Below are 17,222 nucleotides of genomic sequence, written 5' to 3'. Positions count from 1 at the left end.
TACAGAAATGAACAATGTAAAATGAAATGAAACGAGAAAAGTGTCAGAAACATTTTATAAAAATGGCACATTTATTGCTACAGAACAGTCATGTACATGACGGCATCAAATAACTACAAAATGGGAAACATAAAGGTCTACAGCAAGCTGTGTGTTTTCGCCTTCAGGGATCTCCGGCGCACAAACCTGTTTTAGACACCTCTACAAATCAGAAATACACCAAAAAACATTTGGAGTGGGGTGGAAAATATATCGAGGCACTCAGCCACACGTTGAAAATCAAAGTGTAACTGTTCATCTTTTTTTTTTTTCCTTTTTGTCCCTTTTAGCGTTTTTCCCTTTTTTTTTCCTTTTTAAATGTTGCAGCTATGGATACGGTCACAAAAAGAAGTTCTCCACTGCAACCTCCAACTTAAAAAAAAGGATGAAAGAAACAAGGAGAAGAAAAAAAACAAACCGGGAGAGAGAGATAGAGAGAGAGAAAAAAAAGCTATCGTACAATTTCATCTTGGTAACACATATGTAAAATAACATCTTTTAAATAGTAAAATAAAGTAACAAACTTTGACTTAGAAGGATTCCAAACATCTACAAAGAAGAAATATTCAGAATCTGACAACCCCTGTCTCCCCCCCACCCTTCCCTCCCCCAATATTCGTGGTATAAAAGGATTGCTCCTGTGAAAAATAAGCCAAATATATATACTTTTTAATTTTTTTTAAATTTAGGCTTTTCTTTTATCCTACTTGGGTGTACTACCATCTATTTTAATAGCAAAAAGGTCACTAGACAAACAAAACTTCGTAACAAAAAGGCAGGCACTGATACATGGTAAATCTCTGCTTTTCCGTCTCTTCACTTAGTTGCATCACAAGTAACAAGAATGAAAAAGGCCACAGTTCATATATTTTCACCATTACATAAGTCTATAATACTTGAAATGAGTATGGTCAAACCAGCACTGCACGAAGGTGAATCAATTTCAAGTCCCATGAGAAGAGGCTAGAAAAATGAAAAAGAGAAATAAAAGAAAAGAGAAAGAAGGAAGGAAGGAAAGTAAGTAAGTAAGAAAGAAAGAAAGAAAGAAGGATGGATGGAAGGAAGGAAAGAAAGAAGGATGGATGGAGGGAAGGAAAGAAAGAAAGAAAGAAAGAAAGAAAGAAAGGAAAAGAAATCTTGGTGCTCCTGCTGTGTTGGAATTTATTGTATTCCATCTTTAGAAAATCGTATTTCCCGCCCCCGCCCCTTATCGTATCAGTCAGTGGATTAAGCTTTGTGCTTTTTCTCACCCGATAAATTCTCTCTGTTTGTGGCAATGTACTATTATTACATGGTCTGGCACAGGTTGCACTGTGCCTGTTGAACAGAACAAGGAAAATTGGAAATTGCTCTGCATTCCTCCCACTCTATCCCCACCCTTCCAATGAAATCAACGCATAAAACAAATCGGAAGACTGCATCAATTACAAGTTGCATCACTGGTCGAACTGACAGTTGTATAAACATTAGTGTTCTTTGCAGCTACATGTAAGACAAATGTAAAAAAAAAATATTAAAAAAAAATCTAGATGAACAGATTTCCTTAATCTGCGTATTCATAAATTACTTGAATGTGGAGGTGGATTCATTCATGTTGGATACATCTCTACAACTGTAGTGTCCCAAGTACTGTTCATTACTGTACAACGTGTGGCTTCTCCTTTGTACGACTGTGCAAAGCACTCCAAATCTGCTGGATTTTCTGACAATCACGGAAGCATCTCAAAATCTCACACGGTGCTTTGCTTTGAGCTCAAAACACTTGCAGAATGTATATGGAACGCTTCAAATTTGAAACAACTCGCACACCTCCACCTCATCACCAGATCTTTTAAGAAGTGACAACTCCCACTCTGGGCAGCAGCAGTGAAAGTTAAGCAATTCTTGATGTCTTATTTCTTAGGATCACACACTAAATTAAAGCAAGGGGAGGTTGAACAACACAAAACAGCATGACGGGTTAATTTTCAAGTTTAAATTCCATTATGGAACAGGAAACCATGTCCAAAACCACAGAGATTAGATTACCGTTTTATAAACAACTAAGCCTCTATTGGTTCTATGTACATCACCATTTTAGTTCCTGTTTAGAATCATCCCTGCTGTTCGAATGTACTGAATAGCCGGTAATGAAAACCATCTTTTTATCAAATCTTCTGTGACTGTGAATGTTTCAAGATTAAATGTCATCAATCTGGGCAATTATTAAAAAGACGGCGTTTTGATTTTGCGTTGATAGCTCTCTTATCAAAATTAATTTTATATACAGAGCAGACAATTTGAAATCTTTGCATTCTGAATGTAAACAAGCAGAAATGCTCATTGATGACATCAAGATGGAAGTTAACGCCTCTTTGATTTATCCAGGTTTTTAGCGTAAAGTTATCCTCTGAAATAACAACTTCCCATTAAAAGTATTAGAATTGTTTTTTATAAAAAAACTTTAATCCTAAACTATATTAATAATTGGTCAATTAAAAGAGAATCCTCCAATGTTTAGAATACCAATGCTAAAAGAATTAGGTTTAAGACAAACATTTTCATCTAAACATATTCTATTAGAAGTATGGCATCTGCAATGAAATAAGTCATTTCTTGTTCTGATTTCAACTGACATAATCTCTGCTCTATTATGAGCTTAATCCACCTCCACATTTGAGAAACTTATTAACAAATAATAGTATTTTTAAAAGTTTTACTGCTACTGAACATATTTACAATTTTCAACACACACAGGTAATCAAAATGTTTATGGATATGGAGAGGGTGGTTCACATGGCAAACTACCATATTTGTTCTTTATGTTTTTCAGTAACATAAAATTAAGATTCTTATTTCTCACTATTTCATTTAAATGAGATTTTGTTTCAACCACACAGTTTTAAAAAAAAACAAAAGTTTGATACAATGTATTAAAACACATAATAACAAGAGTCTACATGTAAAAATATAACTTTTACATACACAATTTCAAAATAATGATACGTTTGCCATTTTGTTGCATAAAATTTACAAATGTATTTTTTTTTCATTACTATGTAACTGGCAAAACAGGAGAACAGATGGAAGGTCTAGACCGTTTTCAATGGGTATATGGCGTTTACTCAGTGCTGATAGGTGGAAAATCGATTCAAACCGGGAGATTCAGTTTAAAAATAACATGCCAAGTTTGTGTGGCTATTTAAAAAAACCCAAAACAAAACAGAAGCTTGAATCGGACACAGAAAGATGCTGACAAAGACTGAATTGGGAGCAATGTCAGTTAATTGTCCTGTCTCCCAAAGTAAATCTTTGGAAGATTCACTGTGGGTTCTTGCTTAGATGCCCTGAAATCCAATTATTGGATGAGTTGCTGTGTCATAAGCTTGATCAAATACTTGCTATAATGTATATGCGTTAAGTAAAAACTTGGTTCATACTGGCCACAAAAATACTGTTCTACTCTCTCCTCCTTAAGAAAGTGCAACTTAATGCTTTAGAACGGGTAAGGCTTGTTCTAACGCTGTGTGACAGCTGGATATTGGCATTTTTTTTTTTAATGAACGGAGGAGGCAGTATATGGTCTATCTTTCAGGAATACCCTTTAAAATGTTTTCTTTTTTTCAAATCAAACTCTCAAGTACAACTAGCAACTACCCCGCCGCCACCTTGGACCATGTATTCTGAAACGCCTCGATGCATATTGTATTTAAGCTACACACATGAATTTAACATTTCTACTGGTTCGTTAAATCACAGCCACCTTTGATTATGTTACATTTTATTTTTGATGATATAAACATTGGAAGGCACAGTGGTAACATTGTAGCATTCTAACCGTGTACCTCTGAAAATCTTAGAAATAGGGTATAATGAGAGCAAGAGTTGTGATTTAGAATTCTCCACCCCTCCACCCCAAAATTTGATTGCCTGGGCCACTTGCCCCCCACAAACTCATGTTGACTGTAAGGTAGGGACTAGAGCCCCCCAGAATTCCTAACCCACATCCCAGCATTCTGGGTAGTCCTGAATCTGCTTTAGGGGGGCAACGCTGCTTACGCTGGCCGACATGAGGCATACCTCATCAAGTCCCGTATTCTCCCCAAAGGACTCAAGAGATCGCTTGCTACTTTTCTGTAGGCGTGATAAGCAACCTCGGGGTCAGAGTTCGCCCTGGGATGCGGCCCCTTCGGGGTCAGAGTTCACCCTGGACGCAACCCCTCCAGCAACAGAGCTGGCACTACAGGTTACAATAAGGAATTGAAGGGGCCATGAGGGGGGGGAAGAGAGAAAGGAGACGTCAACAGAAACAAAACTTATTTACAGTAAAATATTTTTCTTAAAAAAGGTTAATCCGTACTTTGTTTTTTTTCTTTTTTTTTACAGGAGCAAAAAAGTCGGAAACAAATGAACAAAGCTTACCATAGTCACTAATTTATATATATATATATATTTATATATATATTTATATAATATTTATATATGTGTGTTTTGTGTCCATGTGTTTTGTATTTGTCATAGGTCTATAAGATCCATCTGTTCCTCCTACCCTAAGGAATGGCTAATGTCGTTACTTTAGTTTTCATTAGGACGGTTGCTGGTTTTGTAAATATTAGGGTAGCGGAGCTTCCCTTTTTAATATCCAGTAAGTATAAACACTAGCTGACTAGTACACCAATGAAAACGTTCATTTTTTTTTCTTCAGAAGTACACTTTTCATTATTGCAAGTTTACAATTTTTAAATTAAATATTTTTTTTTCAAGACTTACAAATTAATTATATTTTTTTTTTCCAAAAGAAGTTTAGGCACAAATGCATTGTCCCACAGTGTGGAGAAGATTGCCATTCAGTCTCCTGGCTGTGCACTGACAGCTGTCAACTTGAAACATTCCGAATGATATGTTGAAAAGAGGTTGTCCGCCCCAAGTTGCTCTATGTTTTTTTCCCTTTTATTTCAAAAAAATCAGGAATGCTGAAATCTCTTGCGTCTGCGATTCGTAACTACTCAGACTTGTCTTATTATATTACAAAAAGGAGGGAGGGGAGGAGAGGGTTAAGTGTTTATAGGTTTTTTAAGATAATACAGCTGTTTTAAGGAAGTGGTCTCTGGTTTACGTGAAGAAAAATGTGGCAACTTGGACCTGCGAAAGAAGCGGAAAAATTTCAGATCAGCCAAAATGCAATCAACTTTATAATTCTTAATTTTATTTCATAACAACATATTCGACATTATTATATTAAAAAAAAAGGCTTTAGAAGCCGTTTCTGAACAATCCTTACTCTATCGCCCAGATGAAGAGACTCATTACCCTTCTGAAGACATGTGGAGGATTATTCTCACTTCACATTCAAAATACAGAGGCAGAATAAACAGAATGAGACTGTGCTGAATCCTTAACAGGATGGTTGGGTCTAGTGGTTAAGGCCACTAGAAGCCAGGAGAATGGTTTGTTTTGGGTTTTTTTGGGAACATCTTCCCCTTTCCAAAAAGAAGTAGTAGTTAGAAAAATCTTGGACTGTGCAGAGATGGATATGATGACAAGAAGGCTGAATGATGAAGAAGAATCTGATTTTTATATTATTTGGAATAAATTTTATACATGGATAGATAAAAATAAAATTAAAATTAAGGTTACGAAAATTGCATGAATATATCCAAATGTTACTGATATTTTTTGGTGGTGGTGGTGGTTTTTCTTTTTTCTTATTAACTTAACCCTATGTTTATTAGAATATGTAGACAAAATTCTTCTTTTCACTTAAAATATTATATTGATTTAAAGACTTAAGAATATATCCTTTTTTCTGTATTAAAAATTGACTTCAAGAAAAGAGGGGTAATTGTAACCCCTATTATGTGTTTTAAATGTTTGTGAGTTTGTATGTCTTTTTATGGAAAAATTAATAAAGTATATTTTTTTAATAAAAGAAGCCAGGAGAATGTGAGTTGTAGTCCTTGTTTTAGACACGAAAGCGAGTTAGGTGATTTTGGGCCATTTACCAGGAGTCTGGTAATTCCGCCTATGGAAGGCAGTTGGGATGACTTTGGGCAGAATAAATGTAAATAAATGAAATAAAGAAGAGGTAATCCTTTGATTGATGGCCACAATTGAGCCCAACATTTCAATTCAAACAATTATTAAGTGAGTTGGGCTCCATTAATGTGTAATGTTAAGATTGAATGTGTATGATTGCATAGTTAAGGGATTTTACTATGTTATTAATGTTTTTTAAATTGATTTAATTTTTACTATTGGATTTGTAATGTATTGTATCACTGTTATGTTGTAAGCCGCCCTGAGTCTTCGAAGAGGGGCGGCATACAAATCTAATAAACTATAAACTAATAATCTGTTCCTGGGTTTAGGACCAGATTATTTATGGGGCCTTCTTCTATTTCACACATCCCAGCGGCTGATCAGAGCCCAAAATCTTGCTAAGAAAATGGAATTGGTGAATTTGTGGCTCAATCTTGACCCTTGCAGATGTTCTTGCATTATCTCTGCCATTTTCTTAGCAAGATTTTGGAAGTGATTTGTCTTTATTTTTTTTCCTCCTACGGCTGCGAAAGAGAGACTACAGATAGTCCTCAACTAATTACTGCAATTGTGAACAGAATTTCAGTTGTATGTTGTTATCTCCTGAATGGATAGGGGGGGGGGGGTGTTTGCCCGAAATCTGCAAAAAAAAGAGCTAGCAGTTGGCAAGCCCCCCACAAAACCCTGTTACAAACCGTGATAGTTTGATCACCGGATGCTACAAATGGTCATAAATGTGAACTTAGAAACATAGAAGATTGACTGCAGAAAAAGACCTCATGGTCCATCTAGTCTGCCCTTATACTATTTCCTGTATTTTATCTTAGGATGGATATATGTTTATCCCAGGCATGTTTACATTCAGTTACTGTGGATTTACCAACCACGTCTGCTGGAAGTTTGTTCCAAGCATCTACCACTCTTTCAGTAAAATAATATTTGGCTTTTGTTTAAGCCATAGTTAATTTTTTAATCCGTTGTACAATTTTCTTTCTTTCCCATTATTTGTGAATGTTGCATCTTCTCTCTAGTAACTTTGTATAGAAGTCATAACTAGAACTCACAGTCTCCTGGTTTCTGCCCCAAACTGGCCCTCAAGGAAAGAAACAGTCTTTAGATGTTAATTCCCCTAGCGATGTTTGTTCTAAAGAAACTAATAGCTGTTGTAATCATAGGTTTATAGGCACTGAACTTTGAGAATAAAATATTACTGGAGAGTGATGTTTTAGCCCAAATGGGTGCTGTATAAAACCTTAATTCTTCCTCTATTGAAAGGAAGCAAGAGTCCAGGCTGAATAAGCAAGTTGCAGAATCCATGACCATGTGGATATACAACATGAAGAAAACCTATAGCTAACTTCCATATAAGGAAATATATGCCTTACTCTCATTCCTTTGCTAATCACCAGTAAACACACAATCCAGGAAAAGGCAAAGAATGGTGCTTCCGTTAATTACTTATAGGGAAGCCACAAGGGAAGCCTTATATGGTGCATGAGTGAATAGTAGTTGGAGGATGGCTTAATGTATGTGGCATTCGCGAATGGGTTATTCTGTACCACATGTCAGGAAAAGTAAAATACAATAAAAGGAGAGATCTTGATACATTCGAGGTAGTCTCATCGAGAAAACTTTCTCTCTGTCACTTCATTCTGATGTGGCAATTATGGCATGCTGTGCCTCCCTAGAGGTCGACCCACTGAAGGAGGGCTGCATGCCTTCAAATAGCCATGGTATTACTGTTACTATGAGGACACTGGTCATGTATGTTACCTTTTTTTCCTTTTTTTTACATCTGCCCCATATGATTAGATGTGTCTCCCATCCCAGGGTGGGGTCCTGCCAAAGAAAGTGGAGGAGGGTCCGAAGATACTTTCTCTTCTTCCCTTCTTTTCAAACACGCCGCTTTAGGGTTCAGATTTCTTTCTGTGAAACCAAAATTTAAGATGATGTTAAACAACTCTCAGGGTTCCAAGTAACATACCCACAGCAAACAAAACTCTGAGGCAGGTAGATTCCTCAAAGAATAAGTTTATTGTATATCATATAGGCATGGGCTGGTGAAAACTGACTCTGACTATTCCTGCGGTTTTCACCTAATTAAAAATAAAAGTTTTTCACTTTCTCAAAACAATCAGTCACATGGTCCAATCAGAATATTGTCCAGTGGCTAGGTGACTCCAATCCCCTCCTTCTGCATATCTACAGGAATGACCTTGGTTCCCAAGAGAAAATATTTTGTTTTGACTACAAATCTCAGCTATCTATATTCCCCTCTCTTTGCCCCTCTTCTCTTCTCCAGTGTGTCAGTGTTGAAGTCTTAAAATGGCCTCAGTCCGGCCAGCTTCAGGGCCCACAACAACCTTTAAAGCCTGTGGCCTAGCTACTTTGTGCATTCAAGTATAACATCTGGATCTTCCTGCTGTCATTTCCTTCAATTGGCCAGGAATCTCCATAATAATGAGAAATAATTTTTATTCTTTGAATCTCATGTCTCTGGCTAATTTTCCACTTAAAAATTGTCTTCATCTCCGGGCCTTGGCCCATCTCAATTTGTGACATTCGAGACAGAGATTCATCTACATTTCAGAACAATTGTTACTTCAAATCAGAAGTTTAAAGTTATTTTAAGCACTGCAACTTACAAGTTTCCTGATGTACAACATAATTTATCTATGAAATATACTAACCACCTTAGGAGTTTGGAGTAATAATAACTAGACTGATAGCATAATTTACAATGAATTTTGTGATACTGGCTTATTTGATTTTATTCCTTTATTAAATTTATATGCTGCTCATCTCACTGTCATGGGACTCTGGGCAACGTACAAACATCATAAAAGAACAGAGCTACAAAAATTAAAAATGAAATAAATAGAAATTAAATAAGCTAAAACCAGAATACTAAAGGGTAGCATATGATCGTCTTCCTACTGCTAACTACCTTCAACACATAATGACCCCATCTTATAACTGAATTATAAATGACTTATAATCAGGGACTTGTTTCTTGGGATCCAAGCTTGTCTTGTGCGGACTAAATTTCAAGGTTAGCCATTTTAATGATACTACTTTGTACCGTAAGGATGATCTTTTCATAGCAGTTTAAATAGCATAGTGGTGTTCTGGCCTGTATGAACTCAGACCAACTTTTTAACAAAGCATCCTTATGACTTGGAGGCATCTATACCTATATCTATTTATACATTCCAGAGACCAATAAGAGCACACAGACCTCCAGGTCCCGTCGACTAAGCAATGCAGGTTGGCAGGGCTGTGGGGGAGGGCCTCCTCTGTTGCTGTCCCGGCTCTATGGAATCAATTCCCTCCCCCCAATGTCCATACTGCTCCCACCCTACTGGCCTTCTGTAAGGCCACGAAGACCTGGCTTTGCCAGCAGGCCTGGGAACCATGAACTAACAGCTATCATGGCCAAATCGTATGAATGGTATGTTATCTTGATTGTTTTATTCAGGGTTTTTAATGAGGGCTTTATAGTTTTAGATAGCATATTTTACTTCTGTTGATTGTTTTTATATTTATATTGTTATTGTAAGTCCTTTGGGATTAGGTGGCATAGAAGTCGAATTAAAAAAACAAACAAACAATCTACTGCACCATTACAACATCAGTGAAGCATAGTAATCCTTCTAAGATCTAAGGCAGTGGTTCTGAACCTTTATTATGCCGCGACCCCTTAATACAGTTCCTCATGTTGTGGTGACCCCCAACCATAAGTCTAGCACCAATTCTCCCAGCAGAGCTTTAAGCTGATTGGCAGGAAGGTCAGAGGGACACCCCCCCACTGTAAACGCCTGATTGGTTGGATTGTAAAAAATATGTTCCAAGGCACCAGATAGAAGCTTTAGTTCCTAACACCATGGGAAATTTGTCTTTTCCCAAGGTCTTAGGCGACCCCTGTGAAACTGTCGTTCGACCCCCAAAGAGGTCCTGACCCCCAGGTTGAGAATCACTGATCTAAGGTTTCCAGTCTTTCTTCAAATTGTCTAAATGAGATTGAGTTTGCAAATCAATTGGATAAAGTTGGTCTTAACTCACCTCTGACTTGCTGCTCTAAACTGAGGATAACTGCTACAGCTTGATGTAAGATTAAAAGTTTGGTCTGGGGCTTGTCGCTTTTTAGATGGAGCTGCACCATCCGGCCCAGCTCTTTGAAAGCCTCGTTGATGTCGCGGACACGCAGGCGCTCACGGGCATTGTTGGCCATTCTTCTTTCCTTCTCGCGCTCTGCTTTTTGTTCCGGAGTCAGATCTTCGTCATCATTATTGCTGAGAGAGAAACACAGCACAGGATTTTCTAATGGGGTTGAAATTTCAGGGGTTTTATCAACATGTCAACGTATGAGCCTTACTTAAAAGGAACATAAGAACGTAAAGCTTAGTTGCATTGAATAGTGTGGCAGAAGGCCAAATAAATCTGGAGGAACAAAATGCTTCACTTTTTAAAAAACCATATAGTTTCATTGGTATTGGTCACATTGAGTATAACAAACAGTACATACATCAATGAAAGAGTTACAACTGTAGCATGACTTTTGATATATTCAAGAAACTGGTCCACAATCATTCTAGATAAAATCAGAGACTTTTCCTTTGGCTTAATGGATAAAGTAAGTCTTTAGTAAGACTGTATTAATATTCTTCTTCTACTCATCTTTCCTATTACTTTATTTTCATTTCTACTTATGACCATAACTTTGCTGCTTGTATCTTTATGATTTACATTGTTTTTAGTTTCCTTGTACTATTTATGAAGATTCTATCACTAAGTGTATCTTATGATTCACAATGAATGTATTTTTATGATGACTATGATCATGATTTATCACTTACAGTTTTTATGTACAATGAGAGCTTAAGGCACTGAGGACAAATTCCTTATGTGGAATTCACTTGGCCAATAAGTGACCAATTCACTTGGCCAATAAGGAATTCTATTCTATTCGAAAAATAAATTGGAATCTCGATGTTATGTATATTGACAGTGGCAAGAATATTCTAGGCATAAAAATGGAAGAATACATTGATTCCCACAATGGATGGATGAGTGCAAAAGTTGGAGTTAGCAGAGATAGCTAAATTGACTGCCTTGATTAAAGAAAATAATGCGATTAATTTTGTTTTTGTGAGAAACTGGTTTGGGATTTAGGGCTTGAGGTAGAAAAGTAATATGAAGTTTTGATTTGGGGTTTTGCTGATTAGATAGGCTTGTTATTATAGAAATGGCTAGTATGCATTATTATGTAAAAGGAAAAAGCCGAGTTTGTATTTTATTATCTTACTCTATTGTGCCAAAAATTTAAAAAAATAATGCTCCCCCCCAATTTACCCTGAAGTTTTTCATCATCTTCTTCTCCTTTCCTATCTTCCCATTATCATGTTTCTTTGTATTTCTGTAGTTTATAAACTAATAAAATTTTGAGAGAATAATTGTTTTGAGCATGTCTTAAAAATCTGACTCCAGAAATGTGCTTCCGAATGCATGCGGCCACAAGGGTTCTTTGCTACCCTTTAAAGCAGCAATGTATTATTCCCAGAACCTTGGAAAGACACATCTGCTTAAGAGGGTTCAAATCAGATGCTATGAATGTGCCTCTATGCATTTGGAAACATCTTTCTGGAATTAAATCCAAGGAACTGCACAGCTCTAACAGATAAAATACTGAAACCAAAACTACGAGGGTCGCCCAGAAAGAAATGCACCAGGAAGGAAATAGGATGCCTTGAACTCTGGGATTCAGTTATAAATGACATAACTCTTTATTTTTGCAATGAATGATATATTCCTCCAAATGCCACAAATTTATGCTGCTTATTAAGGAATGAAATGTGCAGTGTTTTTAGGAAGTTAGTAGAAGGATAATGAGCAATGTAGGGTCCTTGGTACTCCCTGATATTGTCTTGCATTTTTTTTCTTGTTGTTTATTTTTATTTATTTATTTATTTTTATTTATTCATTTGTCCAATACACAAATACATAGGAAGAAAAATAGACATGTAGTAATATATATAAGGGTAAAGTGAACTTAGAGGACAAGATATATGAAAGAAAGAAAATATATATGATAAGTGAGAGAAAGGAAAGACAATTGGACAGGGGACGAAAGGCCCACCAGTGCACTTATGTACACCCCTTACTGGCCTCTTAGGAACCTGGAGAGGTCAATCGTGGAGAGTCTAAGGGAGAAATGTTGGGGGTTAGGGGTTGACACAATTGAGTCCGGTAATGAGTTCCACACTTCGATAACTCGATTGTTGAAATCATATTTTATATCCCATCTTTATTATTTTTACAAAGTTCAAGGTGGTGAACATATCCAACACACCTTCTTCCTTTCTTCTCTGCAACAGCAACCCAACAGTGAATTGGGGTGGGCTGAGAAAGTTTGACTGACCCAAAAGCACCCTGTTAGCTTTCATGGATAAAGCAGGACTTGGTCTCCCGCTTTTTAGCCTAATGCTTAATCACTAGAACAGTGATGGCGAACCTATGGCATGGGTGCCACAGGTGGCACGCAGAGCAATATCTGCTGGCACATATCTGCCGTTGCCCTAGCTCAGTTCCAACGTGCAAGAGTGTGCTAGCCAGCTGATTTTTGGCTCACACAGAGGCTCTGGGAGGGGCTTTTTGGCTTCCAAAGAGCCTCTGGAGGGGTGAGGGAGGCCGTTTTTATCCTCCCCGGCTCCAGGGAAGCCTCTGGAGCCTGGGGAAGGTGAAACATGAGCTTACTGGATCCGCCAGAAGTTGGGAAACAGGCCGTTTCTAGCTTCCAAAGGGCCTCTGTGGTGTGGGGAAAGCTGTTTTTTAACCCTCCCCAGGCACTGAAATATGACTGTAGGCACTCGCGCATGCACAATAATGCGTGCTCACGCTCTTTCAGCACCTGAGGGAAAAAAGGTTCGCCATCACTGCACTAGACCAAACTGACTCTCTAGTGCATTGCACTGAGATCATCTGATGTCAGATAATGAAACGTCTGAAAGAACACAACCAAGCTCATGCCAGACCCATCCTTGAATACAGTTCATCTGTCTGGAACCCATACCATATCTCGGACATCAACACCCTAGAAAATGTCCAAAGATACTTCACCAGAAGAGCCCTTCACTCCTCCCCTCGAAACAGAATGCCCAACGAAAGCAGACTATCAATCCTAGGTCTAGAAAGCTTAGAACTACGACGCCTAAAACACGATCTAAGTATTGCCCACAAAATCATATGCTACAAAGTCCTGCCTGTCAATGACTACTTCAGCTTCAACTGCAACAACACAAGAGCACGCAACAAATTCAAACTCAATATTAATCGCTCCAAGCTTGACTGTAAAAAATATGACTTTAGCAATCGAGTTGTCGAAGAGTGGAACTCTTTACCAGACTCAGTAGTGTCACCCTAACCCCCAACATTTCTCCCTTAGACTATCCACGATTGACCTCTCCAGGTTCCTAAGAGGTCAGTAAGGGGTGTACATAAGTGCACTAGTGTGCCATTCGTCCCCTATCCAATTGTCTTTCCTTTATCTCATATATGATATATCTTTTCTCCCTTTCATACATCTTCTCCTATTCTCTTCAATATTTATTGTGTATTGGACAAAATAAATAAATAAAAATAATAAATAAATAAATGAATGAATAAATAAATAAATAAATATATTAAGGACATCACAGTTCAACTCTGATCATGAGGAATATCAGAAACCAAATTGGCTTTTGTCCGTGTAGTGCTGCTTTTTCCCTGAAAAACTGGATGCAGAGCTTCTATTTATTTACTTGATTCTATATTTGTGTAATGAACTATAGTCCAAAGAATGCCAGATGAAGAATATGACCCAACAAAATTCTAGGATCTAGCTAGATGATGATTAAAAAGATGATTGGCGGGTTTTATATCCAAATTTGTATTTTTCCTTCATGCTCAGGGCACATTTGAAAGGGTTAGAAGTAATAATCAATCAATCAATCAATCAATCAATCAATCAATCGATATACAATTAATATGAGCAGTTAATATCTGTCAACAGCATTAACCAATCTGAATTAAAATGGTTTAGCTATACTGTTCAATGCATGTTTCTTTCATTGTCACATTACGAGTCAGTTTGATGTTCTTTGCAGACATTTCTCACAGCTTACTTAAATGTACTTCTTTGGCATTAGGGTTGCTATGTTATGGGGATTAATATCATGTAGTATTTTACACACGTAGAAATCAGAATACAATTTTTATGCATTTGGGCATCAGGGAATCTCTCAAGGCTATTTCATAGTTCTTGCCTGAATTACTGATTCCTCCAGCTACTCAATGCGAGAGATTGAAATAGTGGCATGCTGAAGAAGCAAAAATGTTATCCTAAGTGCAAAGTGCCTTCTATTAAATTACATTTTATAATTTTTTTTAAAAAAAAATCTAAGACTTTTCTGCATTCCACTCCATTTTATAAAACCCACGCACAAGGAGAACTTCAGTTTATTTAATACTCAATAACCGTTCTGTCATCCAGACAAAAAAATCTGAATTTAATAGAGGATGATTCAGAAGCACCCTTGCTGATGAAATCCAATATATTTTATGAAAAACATAAGGAACAGACTAAGGGTCAGTGGTAATGAAAGAAGAATCTTGCATGCCGATGCCTATAAGCAAGAAATAATGGTCTACATAAGGGTTTCAAATTATTATTGGGAACGAGAGTTGATGGATTATTTCAAGTTTCTTTCCAAACCTTGGCAATGTGCCTTAGATCATCTTAACAATTACTTCTGCGTAAATTGGACAAGCTACTCTGATGTTTCCAGCTTACAGCTATGATTACAGCTAAGTCCCAGGAATACGTGTAGTCCACCTAACTATTATAAAATAACTATTATAAAAATGGTGGTTTTTTGTGTGTGTTTTCATAGGTACATCAGACCACTGAAAGTGACTCCAATTTAAGTCTACATACAGCTAAGCCTAAGCGTTTGTCCTTTCCCCAAATTCAGCCCTTCTAGAGTACAAGCTTCCAAACAGATGCTCTTTAGTACTTCTACGAAAGGGCTATTAGTTTTTGGTTTCATTTTGACCAGCAGGAAAAAAAACCTCCAGTGTTTCCTTCCTGTTCTGTTCACTTCATCGAAATCCAATAAAGGAATTAAATGAAGCGACACTATTATATACGGTTACCTAGATCTTGACCTAGTAATTGATTTGATATCCTTCTTGTCATCGTCCAACTTCTTGTCATCGGAAGATTTCGAGTCCTGGAGGTTCTCGTCTCCTTCGTCATCAGATTTGATTTCAGAACTCCCTGAAGATATGCTTTGCCCTTGAAGTCCAGTTGGCATGCCTGTGCAGAAGTGAACAAAAGGATAGGTTTGCACGTGGGCGTTCGTACAACACGTAGATGAACATGCATATCACCTATAGTAACAATGTTTAAGAATTGTGTGGGCACTAGATAAATAATCTACTTGTATTGCAAAAAAGAAAAAGAAAAGAAAAAAGAAAAGAAAAATAAATCCATTTAATGAAAATAGTTATTAAATAGCAATAGCTCTTAGGTTTCTATACCGCCCCATGTTGCTTTCCAGCATTCTCTGAGCAGTTTACGATAGCAGCATATTGACCCAACAATCTGGATCCTCATTTTCCATCATTCGAAGGATGGAAGGCTGAGTCAATTTTGAGCCAGTCAGAGTCAAACTCCTAGTAATGGGCAGAGTTAGCCTGTATTGCTGCATTTTAACCAATGCACCACCATGGCCATTAAAACTATTTTAAATGGTTTCAAAATTTCTTTGAAGATTTCACTGTATTTCAAAAAGAATTATTTAAGTGTCGAGCCAAATAAATGTGGTTGTGCATACTGGAATGTTAGGTTTTAATACGCCACCTTTAATAATTTATATCAACAAGCCACATTATTAACTAGTTGGCAAGTTGTTATCTATTTACCTCTCCAAGAACAGTTTTTCCTGAACGCCATCACTCTGCTAAACAAATCATTCCCTCAATAATGTTAAACTATTTACAAAGTCTGTGCTACTATTATTACTAGCTTTTGTTCTTATCATTCCTATCACCTATTCCCCCCCCCCCGTATGACTGTAAATTGTTGCTTGTATCCTTAAGATTTTTATTAATATTGATTGTTTCTTCATCGCTTATTTGACCCCTAGGACAATCATTGTGTTGTACATCATGATTCTTGATAAATCTATATTTTCTTTTATGCAAACTGAGAGCATATGCATCAAAAACAAATTCCTTGTGTGTCCAATCACACTTGGCCAATAAAAATATTTCTTCTTCTTCTTCATCACCTATAAGGAGAGTCTTTCAGTAGGGGTGTGGCTTGAATAAAGAACAACTCCACTTGTTAATCCACCATGATTAGATAACCATTTATCTGAAGTGGTGTAGGGTTTCCTACCTAAGCAGAGGGTTGGACTAGAAGACCTCTAAGATCCCTTCCTCTCCTCTCCTCTCCTCTCCCCTTCCCTTCCATTCTCCATTCCATTCTTCTCCTATGCGGCTACTTTCCTGACATTTGAAGCCTGCCGTCATAGAACTGGTAATACAGATTATACAAATCAAGGTCCAAGAAATGTTGCACATACCTCGGTAAGGATCCGGAGGCTGGTTTAAATCAGGAGATGTTGCAGACTGCACTGGCAGCTGTGGAACAGGAACTTGGTTTGGCACAAGCGAATGGCTTCCCCGAAGGCCAACTGCATCTTCACGATGTGCCCCAACCTGCCAGAGGAGAAGGAAAGAAAGAAAGAAAGACGTAAACAGGAGCGTTTTAAGTGAAACAAGCCAAGAAGCCATTGAGTCTCCTATTCAATAGCTTGGGGAGATACTGGAAATAAACAGGCATTTAAACATCATGGCAAGGTTTCCTTATAGCGTTTCACTAGAGGGCGCCGAGGCTCTGTGATAGGTATATATTGTATATATATTGTATGTATGTATGTATGTATGTATGTATGCATGTATGTATGTATGCATGTATGCATGCATGCATGCATGCATGCATATAACATATTTTTGCTGATAATGAAAAGGAAGTGCTGATATTTTTCTGATAATGAAGTGTTTTGCATGTATATATAAAACACTTAACAGTCAGTAAGGCACTGTGCAGCACATTTAGTGAC

At 37.3% G+C, this 17,222-nt stretch overlaps 1 protein-coding gene across 22 annotated transcripts in view; it reads right to left on the bottom strand.

Annotated features, from left to right (window-relative positions):
- Positions 1 to 4,954: 4,954 nt before the first annotated feature.
- The window catches only part of TCF4 (transcription factor 4), a 557,076-nt gene continuing 544,808 nt past the window's right edge, over positions 4,955 to 17,222 (bottom strand). For 13 of the 22 annotated variants that reach the window (XM_070743535.1, XM_070743526.1, XM_070743528.1 and 10 more), the window contains 5 exons: positions 16,683 to 16,818; positions 15,259 to 15,409; positions 10,120 to 10,349; positions 7,831 to 7,983; positions 4,955 to 5,160 (listed from right to left, as the gene is read on the bottom strand). In XM_070743535.1, the coding sequence (XP_070599636.1) occupies positions 7,847 to 7,983; positions 10,120 to 10,349; positions 15,259 to 15,409; positions 16,683 to 16,818 (654 nt within the window). In that variant the 3' untranslated portion in view covers positions 4,955 to 5,160; positions 7,831 to 7,846. Of the gene's footprint in view, positions 5,161 to 7,830; positions 7,984 to 10,119; positions 10,350 to 15,246; positions 15,410 to 16,682; positions 16,819 to 17,222 lie in introns of all 22 variants that reach the window. The other 9 variants (XM_070743531.1, XM_070743524.1, XM_070743529.1 and 6 more) reach the window with 1 other exon arrangement.

Source organism: Erythrolamprus reginae, chromosome 2, assembly GCF_031021105.1.
Source record: "Erythrolamprus reginae isolate rEryReg1 chromosome 2, rEryReg1.hap1, whole genome shotgun sequence".
In the NCBI taxonomy this organism is placed as follows: Eukaryota; Metazoa; Chordata; class Lepidosauria; order Squamata; family Dipsadidae; genus Erythrolamprus; species Erythrolamprus reginae.
The sequence above is the reverse complement of the archived record's forward strand: the minus strand, read 5'-3'. Positions and strand labels throughout refer to the sequence as shown.